The 14,870-nt window shown below is 51.0% G+C and overlaps 1 protein-coding gene across 1 annotated transcript in view; it reads left to right on the forward strand.

The window, feature by feature from the left end:
• LOC119954935 (sulfotransferase 1C2-like) overlaps positions 1-14,029 on the forward strand; it is a 35,447-nt gene extending 21,418 nt beyond the window's left edge. Inside the window, exons 4-8 of the mRNA XM_038780669.1 lie at positions 1,233-1,330; positions 7,701-7,827; positions 8,910-9,004; positions 11,115-11,295; positions 13,872-14,029. Coding sequence (XP_038636597.1) covers positions 1,233-1,330; positions 7,701-7,827; positions 8,910-9,004; positions 11,115-11,295; positions 13,872-13,984 — 614 coding nt within the window. The 3' untranslated portion in view covers positions 13,985-14,029. The remainder of the gene's footprint in view (positions 1-1,232; positions 1,331-7,700; positions 7,828-8,909; positions 9,005-11,114; positions 11,296-13,871) is intronic.
• The last annotated feature ends 841 nt before the right edge of the window (positions 14,030-14,870 follow it).

Genomic DNA, 14,870 nt, shown 5'->3' on the forward strand with positions numbered 1-14,870 from the left:
TGGGGACAGTCTTAGCAACAAGGAGAAGGAGGCCATTGGCCCTTCCAGCCTGCCCCACCATTCATTATGATCATGGGTTGGTCATCCAACACAATAGACTGACCCCGCCCTCCCCCCCCCGACATATCCCTTGATCCACTTTGCCCTAAATGCCATATCAAACTGCTCCTTGAAAACATTCAGAGCGCAATTTTCCATCAGCCAAAATCGGGAAAGACGATGGGACAGGGAATCTGTTTTGATGCCGAAATCATGGCTGGGGTCAATTTGACATCAAATGGCAGTTCTCCGTCACCTGTACAGCGGTGTCGGTGCGTACCAGAACACACGGACAGTAAACGCCGTTTGCATATCATTAGTGGGCCCGACCCGGCTTTCTCCTGAACCTTCGCGATGCTCCGCCTCCGATAGGCCGAGTTCCCGATGGCGCGGTTCACCTGTGCGTTTAAACATCGTGAAACTGGAGTGGGGGCTGCCGAGGGAGGGGGGGGGGTACGGAAGGTGTCCAACATGGCCACAGTGTGCTGACAATTGGGGGGTGGACAGGAGGTGGGCTGTGGGGTTGGGGTAGACAGATACGGAACTCCATTACCCCAGCCGGCAAGGCAGCCATGCAGCTGCGCATGGCGCTAACAACCCACTGTGAACATCGGGCCATGGGTCGTATGGGTCTCCCCCCCAGGGCACCCACCTGGGTGCCCTCTGACCCCAGCCGACCCATCAGCTGTATGAGTGCTCAAACAACCAGTGCCCGTTGTCTGGGATGGTGTGTGGCGGGAGGGGGATGGGGTGGAGCGTGTTTCTGAGGCTGCAGCTTGTCAGCCTCCCGAGTGTCAATCCGGCACCGTTTCCCATTGGAATCGATCGTGTTCCTCGTGGCGTCAGTGCTAGACCCTCCGCAGTCGCTGGATTGGTCCAGGCGCGGCGCCGGTTTTGCTGTTGTGGAACTCCGCGAATCCTGTCCCAGCGTCAACACTTAGTCTCCGGAACGGAGAATCCCACCCACAACGTTTTGGCCTCAACTACTTCCTGTGGTCATGGATTCCACAGGCCGACCTCTCTCTGGGTGAAGGCATTTGTCGTCATCTCTGTCCAAAATGGTCTACCCCGTATCCTCAGACTGTGACCCCTGGTTCTGGACACCCCCCACCATCGGGAACATCCTTCCTGCATCTACCCTGTCCAGTCCTGTTAGAGTTTTATCAGAAGGCTGTAACATCTCCATTTTGCAGGTATTGAACTGATTGAGAAAATGGCGTCTCCGAGGGTGATGAAAACTCACCTCCCGATCCAACTGGTTCCCAAATCCTTCTGGGAGCAGGACTGTAAGGTAGGGGACGCGGGACAAACAGCTCACCCCTCCCTCCCCCTCCACCCCACCCAATTACCCACATTGTCCCTGTAAGCCCTTCATCCCTCACCCTGTTCACCACTCCCTCCCCCCTCCCTCAGTCTCCAAACTGTGGGACTCCCTCACTCCCCCCTCCCTCAGTCTCCAAACTGTGGGACTCCCTCACTCCCCCCTCCCTCAGTCTCCAAACTGTGGGACTCCCTCACACCCCCCTCCCTCAGTCTCCAAACTGTGGGACTCCCTCACTCCCCCCTCCCTCAGTCCCCAAACTGTGGGACTCCCTCACTCCCCCCTCCCTCAGCCTCCAAACTGTGGGACTCCCTCACTCCCCCCTCCCTCAGTCTCCAAACTGTGGGACTCCCTCACTCCCCCCTCCCTAAGTCTCCAAACTGTGGGTCTCCCTCACTCCCCCCTCCCTCAGTCTCCAAACAGTGGGACTCCCTCTCCCCCCACTCCCTCAGTCTCCAAACTGTGGGACTCCCTCACTCCCCCTCAGTCTCCAAACTGTGGGACTCCCTCACTCCCCCCTCCCTCAGTCTCCAAACTGTGGGACTCCCTCACTCCCCCCTCCCTCAGCCTCCAAACTGTGGGACTCCCTCACTCCCCCCTCCCTCAGTCTCCAAACTATGGCAACCTCTTGTGGCTGTCTTTGTGCTCCTTATTTCAGGATGGTTCGCGTCGTATCCACAAAGACCACAAAACAGCTTTAACTTAAACAAAGCTATGATTTTATTTTCACTACTGAAATATGATTCAATACTTAGTCCTTAAGAATGGACAACTGATCAATAACATCTAACTACACTCATCTACTGCTAACCTCACCATTGGTATAAACTATAATCTAACCTTCCCACATTAACTGCTCTTGTAACCTTCACTAGCTATCTCCTGCATACACTCCTCTCCCAAGGTTTAGTACCACTGCCTTATATAGTTGTATCTGTAGATCCCTCTAGTGGCCACTCTCAACACTACATTGACCCTCGCAATGCCGATAGTTATAATACAACACACCCCCCCCCCCCCACGTTTTTGTAAAAGAAAATTATTACAACATTGGTTGTGATATCTTCTTTAACCCCGACCTTACAGGTATAATTCTGACGAATAGCTCGTAACTATCACTAACCCGTTATCATACAATACAGTAATTCATAATAACTGCTAAATCACTTGGATGATTCTAGGTTCGGTATACAATCATAAATAAAATCTCTCTGGCGGTCGTCTTCATCTCGTCGATTGTCTCCGTGGAATGTTCAAGGTGTTGGGTTGCTCTGTCACATCCTCTCGCTGTGTCTGTGTTGAGTCAGGATCTCGGGGGGCAATGTCCCTGAATATGTCATCACGCGGTACAACATTCGCACGGTGAGGTTGCACCTTTTGCTTGACACGCAGCAATGTCCGTCTGTTTCTCCTCAACAGCGATCCCTGTTCTCTTTGTACTAATTCGGGCCTCGGTGCGCCCTGTTTCAGAACGTTTGCCAGCCCACCTTCTGGATTCTGAATTCTCACAAAGCCACCTTCCTGGAGTTCAGTCAGAGGTTTGGTATATCGATTGCTTCTTTCTGGCGGTCGTGACCCTTTCACGTATCTCTTTATTATCAGTTTCTTGACTGGTGATCTCTGGGTAAGTGGTTCTCCGTTGTCGACCCATCAACCCATAAACCAGGGGCTGGTTTAGCTCACTGAGCTAAATCGCTGGCTTTTAAAGCCGACCAAGCAGGCCAGCAGCACGGTTCGATTCCCGTCCCAGCCTCCCCGGACAGGCGCCGGAATGTGGCGACTAGGGGCTTTTCACAGTAACTTCATTGAAGCCTACTCGTGACAATAAGCGATTTTCATTTCATTTGAGCAGGTGAGAGACCCGGCGATAACGGTGTTGCTCGATATGCAAACAGCACTGACCATACGTCTTGACCATCTTCACTCACTTTGTGCAATAACTTCTTAATTATCCCAACTCATCGCTCAGCTTCCCCATTAAACTGTGGACAACACAGGCTAGACATGGTTGAAATTATATTGCTCTCGGGCAGCACAGTGGCGTAGTGGTTAGCACTGCTGCCTCACCGCACCGAGGTCCCAGGTTCGATCCCGGCTCTGGGTCACTGTCCATATGGAGTTTGCACATTCTCCCCGTGTTTGCGTGGGTTTCGCCCCCCACAACCCAAAGTTGTGCAGAGTGGGTGGATTGGCCATGCAAAATTGCCCCTTAATTGGAAAAAAAAAAGAATTGGATACTGTTGGAACCAACAATTCTACGGACACGTGCTTGTAGGATTAGAATAGCGGTTTTAATATACTCACAACAGAGCCAGCCTGTTAGCCATTGAACTTTCGGTGAACTGGCCGGCTGACCATGTGGCACTGATCTTTATCCAGCAGCTCCAGGGGGAGGAGTCCTGGGCAGAGCCAAGGGCGAAGCCCAGTACAATTCTCGAGCATTCCCAGAGTTACTCCCCTGGTGGTCAGGTAGTGCAACTGCACTTACAATATAGACACATGTATATACAGATTATAATCAGGTGTGAATCACATTCACCACAGATACTCTAACATTTAAAAAGCAGAAATTATATTGCTCTGCAAACTGTGTCCACTCCCAACTCGAGAAACACATTGTCAGAGACGTTAAGAGGTATCCCATGGTGTGCAAAAATTTATTTTGTTGCCTTGATCAATGATCTGGCAGTCGAATCTTTCAGCATCATCACCTCTGGAAAGTTGGAGTAAATCTTTCAGCATCATCACCTCTGGAAAGTTGAAAGTCTGTGACAACAAGTATTCATGATCCTGGAGCTAGAATAGATCCATGACCACTTTGTTCCATGAACGAGTAACAATTTCCATCTGTTACACCGTTTCTTTGCTCCGTGGAGGTTGATGCATCTGACAAATTGCCCATGAACATATTGATGTTGATATCTCTGTTTATTCCCGGCCAATGCACCAACCGGCTGGCTCTCCTCCGATGCCTTTTCGATGCCTCGATGACCCTCACGAATCTGGTGCAGAATCCCGAAACATGAACTGGCAGCAATCACTATCCTGTCTCCCTTGAGCAGGACACTATCAATTGTAGTCCGATCATCTCTTATGTCTCTAAGGCTGATTTGCATCCAGCAGACCATCCTTCCCCAAGATATTGTTACATCGTCTGAAGCATCAGGTCCTTTTCGATTTCGGCTTTTATGGTTGTTGTGTTATGTACTCCGGGATAACACAGGCTGCAACTCGATGCAGCTTTGACCAAAAGATACTCCAGACTTTGCAGTAAGTTCAAGTGATTTATTGAACCATTAGCACAGTTCTCTATGAGTTTGACTCTCCTGCTAATCTTGCCATAGTAACTCAGTCGAACTAACCAGTCTGCTCTAAGCCACGTGGTGGGTGTGATGCTTCTGATCTGCCCCTGTCCTACTCTCTCAGTGTCACCTGTGGAAAGAGACAGAGCATGTGTGCCCTGTCCTTATATATGGGTTGTGTAATGCCCCCTTGTGGTAGTGTCACCTCTGGGTGTCTTGATGGCCCATTGGCCGTGTCCTACTCTATGTGTTCATTAGCTGTATGTCTGCATGTCATGACGTCTCTGGTGCTCCCTCTAGTGTTCACTTAGTCGTAGTGTATTTACATTAACCCCTTATGTATTTACTGTGATGGATATCACCACAATGGTCTGTAGTTTGTGGTCAGATACTGGCAGTATCTCGGACGTTAAATGAAATTGAGCTTCCATTAGACATAGACATAGAACAGTACAGCACAGAACAGGCCCTTCGGCCCTCGATGTTGTGCCGAGCAATGATCACCCTACTCAAACCCACGTATCCACCCTATACCCGTAACCCAACAACCCCCCCCTTAACCTTACTTTTTAGGACACTACGGGCAATTTAGCATGGCCAATCCACCTAACCCGCACATCTTTGGACTGTGGGAGGAAACCGGAGCACCCGGAGGAAACCCACGCACACACGGGGAGGACGTGCAGACTCCACACAGACAGTGACCCAGCCGGGAATCGAACCTGGGACCCTGGAGCTGTGAAGCATTTATGCTAACCACCATGCTACCATGCTAGTTCGGGGAATGAATGCTGACTCTCCAACTCAGGCCCATGGAGCCGTTACTCAATTTGGAAAGTGCCGTTATTGATCCAGAATCTCATGGTCGCTTTGCAATTGCTTGCGTTAAAGATCGGTACATGATAATATTTGCATGCGGTCCTGTGTCAATCTTAAATGGGATCAATTCTCCATTTATTTCCAGTGAGACAGTCCACGCCTGAATTATCTTTGAGAGTGTGTTTACTGGTCTTTCCTTCTGATCCAGTAGGTCAATCCTCGTGACAGCTTCAAACATCAAGGTATCCGAAAGTGAATATGGTGAGCAATCCTCACTATTCGCTATGTTGTTGTATTTTTTTCTCTGCACATTTTGGATCCGTCTGAAATCGCAACAGGACTTTTGAAATTTGGTTCCTGGAACAGTTGCTGATAAACGACACTGTGCTGCGCAATGGTTCAGTCTACCACAATTGAATAGCACGGTAGCACAAGTGGCTAGCACTGTGGCTTCACAGCACCAAGGTCCCAGGTTCGATTCCCCGCTGGGCCACTGTCTGTGATTAATTGAAAGGCCAGTAAGCGAAGCAATCAAGGCGCTTGAATCCACAACTTTCTGGATGAAAGGGATCTTCTGCCCCAACATGAGCCAATCCCTCTGACTTGCTTACCAACATTATGTGGTGTGGTTTCGTATTGTTGCTGGGTTGCAATCTGCGTGGGTTTCCTCCGAGTGCTCCGGTTTCCTCCCATAGTCCAAAGACGTGCAGGTCAGGTGGATTGGCCATGATAAATTGCCCTTCGTGTCCAAAAAAGAGTCAGGAGGGATTATTGAGCTATGGGGATAAGGTGGAAGTGAGGGCTTGAGTGGGTCGGTGCAGACTCAAAGGGCCGAATGGCCCACTTCTGTACTAATTGGAACAATATTTCCCTCTCGCCGGACAATGTTATTTACTGTGGGCGTGTCCACAGTGCTTGCACATCATTACGCCCATCGCATCGCACTCAAAATGGCCGACAGCCGTTGTACGCAGTTTTCTTTGCTGTGACACAGCATTGATGGCATCAGCCACGTTTCCCGATTTCACGCTCTTTTCCTTTGCCATGAATTCGGCATATTCGCTCGATGCCTGTTCGCTGCCCTTGCACATATTTATAACGTCTTCAATCGATAAAACCGGTCTTTAGAAGATTTTCTCGCGTAACCGCACATCCTTTATCCCGAACACAACTTGATCCCGCAGCATAGATCCGGACGGGCTGAGGCTAAATTCCAGGACTGCGCTCGGAGCTTGAGAGCTATGCCAAAGGAATTCACTGACTCCCCCCACGAAGCTGCAGCCTTTTCCGTAACACACATCGCTCATCGGTCTCATTCACCTGTTCCTTACAGTGTCTAGCGAAGTTTTGGAACACCATGCTGTGTTCTAATACTTGCGGTCCAGGCAAATTTAGTAGGAGAGCTATCTTCCGTTGGTCTGAGACCTTTTCAAGCGTGGAGACAGAAATAAAATCTTCAAACTGTTGCTTGTAGAAAGATCAGTTCTGGAACAGTTTACCGTCTGTCTTGAAATGGTCCGGCTTCTTGACTCTTCCACCTTCTGATCAATCTTTACTGTAGATTTTCTTCCGAGTTGTGGCTTCTGATTGGATTACTTCTTCAATCTCCAATGCAGTTCTAACCTAATTTAATTGTTCTTTCTTATAAGAAATACACTCCTGGTACCATTTGGGACCTTTACTATTTAAGGATTTGCAGTCCTGGTACCATGTGGTGTTCTTTGTGTTGCTCATTTCAGGATGGTTGGTGAAGTGCTGACAAAGACCACACTGTAGCTTTTAACTTAAATAAAGCTATGGTTTTATTTACACTGCTGGCCTGGGATTCGACACTTAGTCCTTAAAAATACACAAATGACCAAGAACAGCAAGCTACACTCATCTACTGCTGATCTCACAACTGGTATAAACTACAATCTAACCTTACTTATACTATCTGCCTTTATGGCCTTCTCTAGCTATCTCTTGCATTCATTCCTCACCATAAATCAGCATCACTGCCTGATATAGTTGTGTCTGCATCTCCCTCTTGTGGCTGCTCATGAAACTACATTAACCCTTGCAATGCTGATAGTAATGATAATACCACATCCCTCATTCTCCCCTCACTCAGTCTCCAAAACGCAGGACTCCCTCACAGCCACCCTCCCCTCGCCCGCACAGACAGGTTACAGGGCAGTGTGAGGATTCCCTAATGGGTTTATATTTACACCTGACAGATAATACTAGTCGCTCGGAACGCCAAAGATTGTCTTGTGTCATATTTCCATTTCAATCGGATGACTGAATCAATGCCAGAGCCAGGAACCTGGTCGGAATTCATCCAGAAATTCATGGAAGGACGAGGTGAGATTTATCCGCACGTCACTCACCCTTAAAGGAGCCACCCAACCCTCAATGAGCACCCCTAGGACAGGTACAGCACGGGGTTAGATATAGAGAAAAGCTCCCTCTACACTGTCCCCATCAAACACTCCGGACAGGTACAGCAGGGGGTTAGATACAGAGTAAAGCTCCCTCTACACTGTCCCCATCAAACACTCCCAGGACAGGTACAGCACGGGGTTAGATACAGAGTAAAGCTCCCTCTACACTGTCCCCATCAAACACTCCCAGGACAGGTATAGCACGGGGTTAGATACAGAGTAAAGCTCCCTCTACATTGTTCCCATCAAACACTCCCAGGACAGGTACAGCACGGGGTTAGATACAGAGTAAAGCTCCCTCTACACTGTCCCCATCAAACACTCCCAGGACAGGTACAGCACGGGGTTAGATACAGAGTAAAGCTCCCTCTACACTGTCCCCATCAAACACTCCCAGGACAGGTACAGCATGGTGTTAGATACAGAGTAAAGCTCCCTCTACACTGTCCCCATCAAACACTCCCAGGACAGGTACAGCACGGGGTTAGATACAGAGTAAAGCTCCCTCTACACTGTCCCCATCAAACACTCCAAGGACAGGTACAGCACGGGGTTAGACACAGAGTAAAGCTCCCTCTACACTGTCCCCATCAAGCACTCCCAGGACAGGTACAGCACAGGGTTAGATACCGAGTAAAGCTCCCTCTACACTGTCCCCATCAAACACTCCCAGGACAGGTACAGCGCGGGGTTAGATACAGAGTAAAGCTCCCTCTACATTGTTCCCATCAAACACTCCCAGGACAGGTACAGCACGGGGTTAGATACAGAGTAAAGCTCCCTCTACACTGTCCTCATCAAACACTCCCAGGACTAGTACAGCACGGGGTTAGATACAGAGTAAAGCTCCCTCTACACTGTCCTCATCAAACACTCCCAGGACTAGTACAGCACGGGGTTAGATACAGAGTAAAGCTCCCTCTACACTGTCCCTGGTGTTGTGTTTGGGAACAGAGAGAAACTCATTGGGATCTTACTGTGCCTGTTCTTGCTCTATTTCAGTGAGCTGGGGTTCCTGGTACGACCATGTGAAGGGATGGTGGGAAGCGAAGAACAAACATCGGATTCTTTTCCTCTTCTATGAGGATGTAAAGGAGGTAACGGCAGTGGGAGGGACCGAGTGTGGAGGAGGATGAGTGTCCGGGGTATGGGATAGAGTTTGAGAGAGAGAGGGAGAGACGGAGAGAGGGAGAGACGGAGAGAGCGAGAGACAGAACGAGGGAGAGACAGGGAGAGAGACAGGGAGAGAGAGGCAGACAGAGAGAGAGAGGGAGAGAGAGAGAGACAGGGAGAGAGAGAGAGAGACAGGGAGAGAGAGAGACAGGGAGAGAGAGGCAGAGTGAGAGAGAGAGAGAGACAGAGACAGGGAGACAGAGAGAGAGACAGAGACAGAGAGAAAGAGAGACAGAGTGAGGGAGAGAGAGACAGAGAGAGAGAGAGGGAGAGGGAGAGAGAGTCAGAGACAGAGAGAGAGAGACAGACAGAGAGAGAAAGAGAGAGAGAGAGAGAGAGAGGGAGAGAGAGACAGGGAGAGAGGCAGAGTGAGAGAGAGAGAGAGAAAGAGACAGAGGGGAGACAGAGAGACAGAGACAGAGAGAAAGAGAGAGAGACAGAGGGAGAGAGTGAGGGAGAGAGAGAGACAGAGAGAGAGAGAGGGAGAGGGAGAGAGAGAGTCAGAGACAGAGAGAGAGACAGAGAGACAGAGAGAGAAAGAGAGAGCGAGAGAGACAGAGAGAGATAGACAGAGAGAGAGGGGCAGAGTGAGAGAGAGGGAGACAGCGAGAGACAGACAGAGAGTCAGAGAGAGAGACAGGGAGAGACACAGAGAGGGAGAGACAGAGCGAGGGAGAGACAGAGCGAGGGAGAGACAGAGCGAGGGAGAGACAGAGAGAGAGACAGACAGAGGAGAGACAGAGAGAGAGAGACAGAGAGTGGGACAGCAATCTGTTCTTGTTGGGACTCCTGACCCCTAGTCTGGATGGCCAAATACTCTCTCACTGATCCTTGACCCCACGTCTGGATGGTCAGTCGCCCTCTCACCTCCCCTTGACCCCGGGTCTGGATGGCCAGTCGCTCTCTCACTGATCCTTGACCCCTAGTCTGGATGGCCAGTCGCTCTCTTACTGACCCTTGACCCCGGGTCTGGATGGCCAGTCGCTCTCTCACTGATCCTTGACCCCTAGTCTGGATGGCCAGTCGCTCTCTCACTGACCCTTGACCCTGGGTCTGGATGGCCAGTCCCTCTCTCACTGACCTTTGACCTGGGTCTGGATGGCCAGTCGCCCTCTCACGTACCCTTGTCCCCGGGTCTGGGTGGCCAGTCGCCCTCTCATGTACCCTTGACCCCGGGTCTGGATGGCCAGTCACTCTCTCACTGACCCTTGACCCCAGGTCTGGATGGCCAGTCGCCCTCTCACGTACCCTTGACCCCGGGTCTGGATGGCCAGTCATTCTCTCACTGACCCTTGACCCTGGGTCTGGATGGCCAGTCCCTCTCTCACTGACCTTTGACCTGGGTCTGGATGGCCCGTCGCCCTCTCACTTACCCTTGTCCCCGGGTCTGGATGGCCAGTCGCCCTCTCATGTACCCTTGATCCCGGGTCTGGATAGCCAGTCACTCTCTCACTGACACTTGACCCTGGGTCTGGATGGCCAGTCGTACTCTCACTGACCCTTGACCCCGAGTCTGGATGGCCAGTCGCTCTCTCACTGACCCTTGACCCCGAGTCTGGATGGCCAGTCGCTCTCTCACTGATCCTTGACCCTGGATCAGGATGGCCAGTTGCTCTCTCACTGATCCTTGACCCTGCATATGAATGGTCAGTCCCTCTCTCACTGATCCTTGTCCCTGAATTTGAATGGTCAGTCGCTCTCTCACTGATCCTTGACCCCGGGTCTGGATGGCCAGTTGCTCTCTCATTGATCTCAATCCTGGTCCAGGTGGTGAGTCCCTAATTCATTGACCAGTTGGTCAGTTCCTCTTTAACTTACCCCTGACCCCAGTTCTGGTTGCTCGGTCCCTCTGTCCCACTGACCCCTGACCCCGGTTCTGGTTTCTCAGTCCCCCTGTCTCACTGACCCCTGACCCTGGTTCTGGTTTCTCGGTCCTCCTGTCTCTCTGACCCCTGACCCCGGTTCTGGTTTCTCAGTCCCCGCTATCTCACTGACCCATGAGGTCTCTAACTCCGGCCCATTCCCACCCTATAGAATCCCAGACGGGAGATCCTGAAGGTGGCCGAGTTCATGGAGAAGGTTCTGGAAGAGGACGCCATTGAGAAGATTGTTCACCATTCCTCCTTCGAGGTCATGAAGGGCAATCCGATGGTCAATTACACCACCATCCCAATGACCTTCATGGATCAGAACATCTCCCGGTTCATGCGCAAGGGTAGGTTCCAGGGGTCAAGTTGGGGAGAGCTTGGGGGTGAAATGTTACCATCTGGGACCTGTGCCTTGACCTCCCCTGTGCCCTGAATCTGGTCTGTGCTGAACCGGACCCCTAAATGGCACCATTGCCAAACCGCAGAGTAATCCAGCGATTAAAAAGGGTCAATGTGGTGCAGGTAGTTTTGAGGGCGGGGGGGGTTACTGAACCTCATTCTCCCCAACCTCGCACACACAGACCAGGACAGACTCAAGCTGCAATCTCAGCATGTTCCTCATTCAGCCATTCCCATGGAGATGAGGGTTTGTGGGCGGTTGGGGGTGTGGCTGTGGAAGGGGGGGGTCACATTTTCCTCAAGCCTCCCCACCCCCCCCAAGGAAGGGGAAGAACTGGACAGTGGCAACACTAATAAGAGAGAATCTCTCCTTGACATTCAATGGTATTCCCATTGCTGATTCGGCCCCACTATCGACATCCTGGGGGTTACCATTGATCAGAAACTGAACTGGACCCAGCCATATAAATACTGCGGCTCCCAGAGCAGGTCAGAGGCTGGGAATCCTGCGGAGAGAAACTCACCTCCTGACTCCCCCCCAAAGCCTGTCCACCATCTACAAGGACACAAGTCAAGAGTGTGATGGGACCCTCTCCACTTGCCTGGATGGGTGCGGCTCCCAACAACACTCGAGAAGCTCCACACCATCCAGGACAAAGCAGCTCCCGCTCGATCGACGCGCTAACCCCCACCTACCACATCCGCTCCCTCCCCCACCGACGCACAGCGGCAGCCGTGTGTCCCGTCTACAAGATGCACGGCAGCCACTCGCCGAGGCTCCTTCGACACAGGGCGAGGAGATAGGTTTACTCGGAAGGGGTTTGAAGGAAAAGGGCTAAATAACATCATTAACATGGGAATTACCCATGGGCAGCACGGTGGCGCAGTGGTTAGCACTGCTGCCTCACGGCGCCGAGGTCCCAGGTTCGATCCCGGCTCTGGGTCACTGTCCGTGTGGAGTTTGCACATTCTCCCCGTGTCTGCGTAGGTTTCGCCCCCACAACCCAAAGATGTTCAGGGTAGGTGGATTGAACACGATAAATGGCCCCTTAATTGGAAAAAAAAATTAATTGGGTACACTAAATTTAAAAAAAAACATGGGAATTACCCCAATATTGTATTTCAACACACTCTCTCGCCGCCTCACTTTTTCTCTTTCCCTGTCTCACACCCACACTTTCCCTCTCTCGCCCACTTTCAACCTTTCTGTTTCTCTGCCATCCCTCTTCATTCCCCTCCTCCTCTCTCCGCTCGCTGACACTCTGAATTTGGGTTTCCTGTTTCGTCTCTGGCAATCTCTCATACTCCCTCTGGCTCAATTTCTCACCCTCTGGCTCAATCTCTCACACTTCCTCTGGCTCAATCTCTCACACTCCCTCTGGCTCAATCTCTCACACTCCCTCTGGCTCAATCTCTCACACTCCCTCTGGCTCAATCTCTCACACTCCCTCTGGCTCAATCTCTCACACTCCGTCTGGCTCAATCTCTCACACTCCCTCTGGCTCAATCTCTCACACTCCCTCTGGCTCAATCTCTCACACTCCCTCTGGCTCAATCTCTCACACTCCCTCTGGCTCAATCTCTCACACTCCCTCTGACTTAATCTCTGTCTCTGTCACTGCCTCCTTCCCTCGGTCTCTCCTTTCTCTCTGATTCTCTCTCTCTGTCTCACCCTCTCTGTCACGCGATCTCTGCCTCTTTCTCTCTGTCTCTCTCTCTCTCTCGCTCACTGATGTGACCATCAATCCACACGACACGTGGGCAGAAGTGAAAAGTGGTTTTAATAGTCTTACAACAGAGCCTGCCTGCGACGAGATGAACTGGCAGGCAGGCTCACGACTGCAAAGCTTTATACTTCCGGTTAGTGGGAGGAGCCATGGGCGAAACCGTGGGAGGAGCCAAGGATGGAGCCCAGTACAAACTCCTCATCTCCCCCTATGGGCAGAGCCGCGCAACTGCTCGTATACCGAGCTTACAAAGACACAACACATACAATATAACACAGTGTGAATTACAAGATTGTGATTCACCACACTGACACTCACACTTTTTCGCTCTCCGACTCACATCCTCTCTCTTTCTCTCTCCCTCTCTCACTCACTTTCTCTGTCTCTGTCTCTTTCTCTCTCTCTGTCCCTCACAATCTCGCTCTCTCACTCTCTCTCTCTCCATCTCTCTTTCACTCTCACTCTCTCTATCCCTTTCTCTCACTCGCTCTCTATCCCTCTTTCGCTCTCTTTTCTGAAAGAAAAATTTAGAGTACCGAATTATTTTTTTCCATGTAGGGGGCAATTTAGCGTCACCAATCCGTCAAACCAGGACATCTTTGGGTTGTGGGGGTGAAACCCACGCAGACACGGGGAGAATGTGCAAACTCCACACGGACAGTGACCCAGAGCCGGGATCGAACCTGGATCCTCAGTGCTGCAGGAAGCACTGCTAACCCACTGCAACACCATGCCACCTTCCTATCTCTCTCTACTCTCTCTCTCACTCACTCTCACTCTCTCTCTCTCTCTGACAGGTGAGGTTGGGGACTGGAAGAATCACTTCACAGTGTCTCAGAATGAAGATTTTGATGAACACTATGAGAGACAGATGGGTCACAGCTCATTGAAGTTCCGCAACGTCCTGTAACCACTCTGAGCGGTAAAGCAAATAAACTTCTCCAATCACCAAAAACACAAACTCGGATTATTTCACATTTACTCTGATCCATCATTGAACAGATTACAGATATCTCCCTGAGAGAGAGGGGGGTCTGAGAGCCACCAGTCACTGTACAGATATCTCCCTGGGAAAGAGGGGACTGAGAGACACCAGTCAGTGTACAGATATCACTCTGAGAGAGAGAGGGGACAGAGAGACACCAGTCACTGTACAGATATCTCCCTGGGAAAGAGGGGACTGAGAGACACCAGTCAGTGTACAGATATCTCCCTGAGAGAGAGGGGACTGAGAGACACCAGTCACTGTACAGATATCTCCCTGCGAGAGAGGGGACTGAGAGACACGAGCCAGTGCACAGATATCTCCCTGAGAGAGAGAGGGGACTGAGAGACACCAGTCAGTGTACAGATATATCCCTGAGAGAGAGGGGGGACTGAGAGACACCAGTCAGTGTACAGATATCTCCCTGAGAGAGAGAGGGGACTGAGAGACACGAGCCAGTGCACAGATATCTCCCTGAGAGAGAGGGAGGACTGAGAGACACCAGTCAGTGTACAGATATCTCCCTGAGAGAGAGAGGGGACTGAATGACACCAGTCAGTGTACAGATATCTCCCTGAGAGACACCAGTCAGTGTACAGATATCTCCCTGAGAGAGAGAGGGGACTGAGAGACACCAGTCAGTGTACAGATATCACCCTGAGAGAGAGGGACTGAGAGACACCAGTCAGTGTACAGATACCTCCCTGAGAGAGAGAGGGGACTGAGAGACACCAGTCAGTGTACAGATATCACCCTGAGAGAGAGGGACTGAGAGACACCAGTCAGTGTACAGATATCTCCCTGAGAGAGA

This window comes from Scyliorhinus canicula, chromosome 20 (assembly GCF_902713615.1).
Source record: "Scyliorhinus canicula chromosome 20, sScyCan1.1, whole genome shotgun sequence".
In the NCBI taxonomy this organism is placed as follows: domain Eukaryota; kingdom Metazoa; phylum Chordata; class Chondrichthyes; order Carcharhiniformes; family Scyliorhinidae; genus Scyliorhinus; species Scyliorhinus canicula.